Source organism: Sinocyclocheilus anshuiensis, unplaced genomic scaffold (assembly GCF_001515605.1).
Source record: "Sinocyclocheilus anshuiensis isolate Anshui unplaced genomic scaffold, SAMN03320099.WGS_v1.1 scaffold1328, whole genome shotgun sequence".
Classification (NCBI taxonomy): domain Eukaryota; kingdom Metazoa; phylum Chordata; class Actinopteri; order Cypriniformes; family Cyprinidae; genus Sinocyclocheilus; species Sinocyclocheilus anshuiensis.
Window position 1 is genome coordinate 1,194,286 of NW_015548192.1, and position 6,695 is coordinate 1,200,980.

General features: G+C 34.8%; 1 protein-coding gene across 1 annotated transcript in view; it reads right to left on the bottom strand.

The window, feature by feature from the left end:
- Window positions 1-5,012: 5,012 nt before the first annotated feature.
- The window catches only part of LOC107653102 (cadherin-18-like), a 130,499-nt gene continuing 128,816 nt past the window's right edge, over window positions 5,013-6,695 (bottom strand). Inside the window, exon 13 of the mRNA XM_016439740.1 lies at window positions 5,013-5,886. Within this exon, the coding sequence (XP_016295226.1) occupies window positions 5,345-5,886 (542 nt within the window). The 3' untranslated portion in view covers window positions 5,013-5,344. The remainder of the gene's footprint in view (window positions 5,887-6,695) is intronic.

Consider the following 6,695-nt stretch of genomic DNA (forward strand, 5'->3'; position numbering starts at 1 on the left):
TTCTTCAGAGAAAAGTATGGAGATGAAGGAACGTAGAGTTCAAACTGGTTTCGGGGTTCTTTGACGTGATTCTTAAGATTGCGGTAAGAGCCTGAGATAACGTCTGTGGTGAAGGAGAAGCAGTAACTTTTCTTGGAAGTTTAACAGAGAGTGTTAGGAGCTCATTAGTGGAGCCTGCTAAAGCAAACATCACTATTATTATTGCTCAAACTTGGAAACCTAGAAATAACCTTAAATATTAAACATCGGCAAGTAGCTAACTTCCCAAACTGCTTGTGCAATTATATATATATTCAATCACCTACATCATATCAAGCACACAGAGCAATGTACATACAGTTGCTAGTTAGTAAGCTAAATGGTAAGCACTGCCATATAGTAGTAAAGACATATAAAATGTTAAGATTTCTATGCAAGCTTGTTTCTGGACACAGGACAAAAAAAAAATTTAATTGTGATTTTTTTATCTCATTGACTTTTCTTTTCAGAACTTTAAGTTTATATCCCACAACTCTGCATTTATATCCTGAGAAAAAGTCGGAATTGTGAGAACATAGAATTGCGAGATTTAAACTCAGAACTCGCAATTCTCCGAAGAAAAGTCCTAAGTGTGAGATAAAAAGACACAATTACCTTTTTTTTTATTCCATAGTGGGAGAAGATGAAAAAAAAAAAAGTAAACTCAGAATTTTTTCAGAGTCGTGTGACACTGAAGGCTGGAATAATGATACTGAAAATATACTGTATTTTTGGATACAGTTGGATGTAATTAGGCTAATTTACACGATGTGTGAATCTGCTAAACACTGCTAATATGATATCTGATGTGCTTTATACTCAACTACTAACCACACCTGGCAAATTAATTGAAATAACAGCATCCTTTTCCCATTTTTATTCGTGTATAAGTGGTGTGTGAACATCCTTATCCAATTCCCATGAAGAGAAATTTTGATCTATACTTCCTTTCTATGCTGGCTGCAGTGCCCTTTGGACAGAGTAGACGCCCCCGATGATTTGATATCTCACTTACCATGGCCAACACGTAACATCCCCAATCCCTAACCTTTTCTCTCAGTGTACTTGTTAAATGTTTATGTGTGAGTGTTTGTGTGTGAGTTCCTACAAAAATGACTGTAATAACTTCCTCCTTTTTCCCAGTTTGAAACAGAAATAAAACTTAAAAGCTAACATTTCTGTTGAAAGGTACCGGCAATGTGCTTCAGAAAGCTCGCCCTTTTAAGGCCAACAGATCTAATCCCAATTTTCACGCCTGCACAGCATGACTCCCGATGTCTTGAATGCAGCGCTGAGGGCAGAGCGCATGCCTCCAGAATACCAAATGCACAAACAGCATCTTTCGTGACGTTCAATAGAACGCTGAAAGAAAGAAAATAAGGTTGGGAAGTGCTATTTTCAATATAATCATTGCTGAAAGGAACAGTTCACAAAAAACAAACAAACAAACAAAACAAAAACGAATTGCCATTGTGAAATGAAGAATCTACATGCAGTAACTTTTCATACAATGAGATGTTACGCTCCAAAAAGGACTAAACCAGCATAAAGCACCATAAAATAACTCACAAGTGCTGTAAAACCCAAAGTATACTTCGTTTTTTTGTGTACACTATGGTATGCATACAGTGTGCATGATGAGAATTTCATCATTAGCACAGTACGCATGCAGCCTGATTTTAAAGGTAACTGTATGCAATTTTTGACTGTACTAAAGCATAAAATACCATATTTGCAGATATTTAAGACAATCTAAGTTCACACACTCCAAAAAAAAACAATGCTAGAGTCAGTTATTGTACTTTGAAATGTGTGTTCTGTGTCGGAACGTCTGTTTTTGTTTTGATCTACAGTATGTGATTCCGCCAGTTTTTCAACACCCAGGGTTGCCAGTTCAATATTTATTTTGGTATTTATTTATTTGGTGGGACATGTTCCTTTAACTCACTAAACTATAATTTTCTACTGCTGTAATTATAGTAAACAACTGCTTTCTATTTAGAAAAAAAATACTTTATGACACTTTTTTTACAGTGGCAGAATGAAATGAAGTAATCACAGAACACAAATATAAGTAAATCTGCTTGTTGGAGGTTATGTAACAGACTAATATCAGCATTTGGATAAAATGGATGAAACATTTACAGTAAGCTCATTTTTTCACCTAAAAAAAAAAATTACCATTGTGCTGACTGCAGAAGTTCCTGCTGTTGAGCGGCTTGAATTCGCTTGAGTTCTTGCAACCATTGTACAGTAATAACAGCTGTTGAAGTCAAACCCAAATTCAGCAATACAAACTTTCATTCGGTCGTGTTAACAAGAAATCTCAGAAGTGATTACCAAAAAAATATGTCTAGGTTTCTTACCGGAAAATGATAAAGAGAACAAACCAGGGTACAGAAAGTGGAAAGCGGATTTACCCAATCAGAACGTACAGCCTGTCAGGATTACTGCACAGAAACAAACACACTGTACACACACATTTGATTCCTTTTCACTCAATCAATCCCCTATGTAAAGATAAACAGCACTGCTTTATACACTTCACTGCCAAAATGTTGTGCAGCAACTATAACACTTGTATTTGAAGTCGAGTTTGTGCACTTTTATTTGTATTTACTATGACTTAACAGAACACTACCAGTCAAAAACTTGGACCCACTTGACTGAATTTGTTTTTCATGACTTTAAAATGCTTTTAATCTAAAGGTTCATGCTTAAATGCTTACAGTACTACATTTTTTGACTAGTAGTGTACATTCAAATATTTGATGTCAGTAGGATATTTTTTAAGAAATTGATACTTTTATTTAGCAAAAATACTTTAAATTGATCAAAAGTGACATTAAAGTCATTTATGTAATAAAATATTTCTATTTGAAGTATTTTTATTTTATTTTATCCATTAAAGAATCATGAAACAAATGCAATGTTTTCAACATTATAATAATAAATGTTTCTTAAGCAGCAAATCAGCATATTAGAATGATTTCTGAATGATCATATGATGCTGAGGACTGGAGTTATGATGCTGAAAATTCAGCTTTGCATCACAGGAATAAATCACAATTTAAAATATATTTAAATAGAAAAGTTATTTTAAATTTAAATAATAATAATAATTCACAATATTTACTGTATTTTTAAACAAACAATTTAAAATAATACAAAAAAATATATACGACTGGAAACCAGTACTGGAATCACAATATTACTGTTTTTGCTGTATTTTTGAACAAATAAATTCAGTTTTGGTGAGCATAAGATACTTCTTTCAAAACCAAACTCAGACTTTTGAACAATGTAAGTTGTTCAAATGCTTAATGGGAAGTTGACATGACCTGTTAAACTCCAAAACAATTTTAAACAGCATTTTCTTATTATTTCTATTCATTTAGCTTTTATGACATACTTAAAAATGTAGTTTGTTACACTGCAAGACCATTACACATGAACTAGTGAAGAGTTCAATGTAATTAAAAATGGTAAAAAACACAAAAGATAATTCTATCATCATTTACTTACCCTCATGCCATTACATACTTGTATGACTTTATATGTTCTGCAGAGAACAAAAGAGGATATTTACAGATTACTTGACTCCATTGACATTCACTGAATTCTTTTGTTCTCTGCAGAAGAAAAGAAAGTCAGTCATATAGGTCCAAAAACCATGATGTTGATTTAAAAAATGGATGTTATGAGTTAACTACACAAATACAGCACATATTCATGTAAACACGGCCATATACACACACTCACAAAGCATGCTGGGAGCAAAAACAGTTGTCCTATTAACTATAGAATACAATGACTGGAGAGATATTTGGAGAGGAAGCACACACTTAAAATGACATATAGTATATGCATATAGCGATGGAGGATTTTAATATTTCATATTCCAAATACTGCTTCTGTATTCTATCCTTACAATGGATAGCCTGAAAAAAAAAACCAGCCCAAATTAGCCACCACCATAATTCAAAAGCACAACACACACATTACACTCTCTCTCACACGCGCAGAAATGCTGAAATATTCATAAACTTCTCACTTCATTCATGTAGTCACTATAAACCAGGAACCTGGGGAATATGGGAAGAGAGAGAAAGAGGGAAAGAGAGTGTGTATCATCTTAAGTGCCCAACGGGAGTCCCAGAGGACGCCTATATAAAATAAACAGGGTTCTATAATCAGAGTCAGAAGTACAGACTTTATATAATGAAACTCAGAGTTGCCTACGTAGGCAGCATTTTAAGACATCGAAAGACATTCTCATGAAAAAAGGCTGTTCTGAAAGGAAGGGAGCTTAATTATACTTATGCTTGTTATACTACATGTGAAGGAAATCCAAGATGGTGGATGAGACGAGAAAATGATTACAGCATATCACTGAATACTAAAAACTGTTGTTATGAATAGCTAAATCAAATTCAAAATGCTTGATATGTATTTTTATACTCAGAGTAAAATATTTTTATCTTAGCTTAGTAGTCAGTCACTTATGAGGGATAGCAGCTGTCTATGTAGGCTGTAGATGGCGAGGGAGAGCTCACTAGATTTTGGAAAAGAGCAATAATTGAAATGCTTCAAGGCAAATCTGGGCCAACAAGGGTTTAGATGATTTTCACATTAAAATTGAATGATGCGGTGGAGTAGAGAAGCCTGAAGTAACATTCAATAAGTCAGTCTACTCTTAATATACTCCAGTAGGAAATATAGCGTGTGTAGGTAATTGAAGGAATTTAGGCACTTTGTCATAAAAAGTGAAAATGTCACATGATACTGCATGCAAAAATTGAAAAGTTATATAAATATAAGTATTAAGTATTTTTAAATAATTTTGAATGAATTATTAATTATTATTATTAATTATAATTCTTTTCAAAAATGTTACCAGTAAATAAAAAAATAATAATACTAATAAAATAAATAAATAAATGATTTAAAACAACAACAGTGAAGGATAACTTCACATATATTCATGTGTCAGGAATCCAGGACTTTATTGAGCAATAAAAAATATACACCAGTTAAAATAGCTTCCTTATTTTCATTAGTATTTTTTTATTTTTATTTTTTTTATTATATTTTCTGTTCAAAATCATTCTTGTCTTGTTGGGATTCAGAGCTCCGAACAATCCAAAAGAAACAAGAGAAAAAAGGCAGTCAGTCTGACTTTACAGCTGTAGAGTTACGGCAGCGCAGCAGTCCGAGAGCGTCTTATTGTACTGATGAAACCATGACGGCGGATGTTGAAAAAGAGCAGGGTTTTGTTTTTTTGTTCACACTTTTCTCTGATATTGACAAATACTTATGTCTGCTTCTACGACTCTGCCTTTTCAGTGGATTCGGATGCCGTTTCAACTTCCTCTCCATAAAGTTCTGCTATTTTCTCAAATTTTGGACCCCAGTCGTCCAGGGAGTTGTAGTTCAGGTCGGAATGTGCTCCAGCCGACCCGAGCGAGCTGATGGAGCCTGCTGGTGACCCCTGACCCTCGTAGGCATAGGTCTGTAAAGAATCGTAGGGCGGTACGCTAGTATCCTGATCCGCCTCGGCCACTCTCTCTTTGATAAACTCCCCGATGTCCATTTCCTCATCGATGTCCAGGGACGAGGGGCTAAGACGGCTGCGGGCCGCTCTTCGTGATGACCACGGCCGGATGCACTCGGGCCGGACGTCCCGGCGGAACTTGAGTTCCTCGGCGGCGGCTGGGTTCCGGAGGGCGATGATGTCGAAGGCCTCGGTGTCCTCCTCTCCGCCTCCTTCGTCATCGTACGTCACCACGTTCTCACGAATGTCCTCCTCCGAGATGATCAACGGCTCCTTTTTGTTTCGTCGCAACGTAATGAAGAGAATCACAATGGCTGCGAGGAACAAAAAAAATGCTGCTGATTATATAAAATAATAAAATAATAAAAACACGGTACAATTGATAAAAAAAAAATTCTCAAAATTTAGTTTAATAGCATGAAAATTCTACAGTGATTCATAGATTTGACATTATTAATCAGTATCCTTGTACAATTTAAGGGCTACATTTTTAGGTCACAAGGATGGAAATGCAGCAGTCACACTCGACAGCATTGATTATTGATATTCAGTTTTTGATATTGCCTTAAATATGACTGAAAAAAGATCTGATATGCTGGAAATGATGCAAGTTGTTACATTAAGGACATTTCTCTGAAATATCTTTTTCAAACATATACTGCACATTGTTACTTATCTACTCACATTACTCACATTGGCACAAATACTGCAACTGGTTTAATGTACTAGATGAATCTGCCTCTTTGATTTGTAACTGAATTTATGAATGGGATATTTGGAATAATAAATATGGAACTCAATAAATAACCTCTGATCAGCTATAACATGACAGATGGGACACTTTTGGGAGAAAACTCACATTTCACTCAAAGCATTTTGTCCTAAATAAGGTCAAGACAAATACATTGCTATATGAATGCACATTTCCTCTCATTCCTCCTTCCTATTTATAAACATGGTGCTTCTCATTATATAAACATACACTTGAAAAAACACAGCAACAATTAAGAGAAACAATTAACCCTCTGGTGCTGTTTGGTCATTTTTGACAATTTTTTTTTCGAATTTTTTTTACTTCATTGGAATGGCAACTTGGTAAATGTACATTCACTTGCTATGTGAA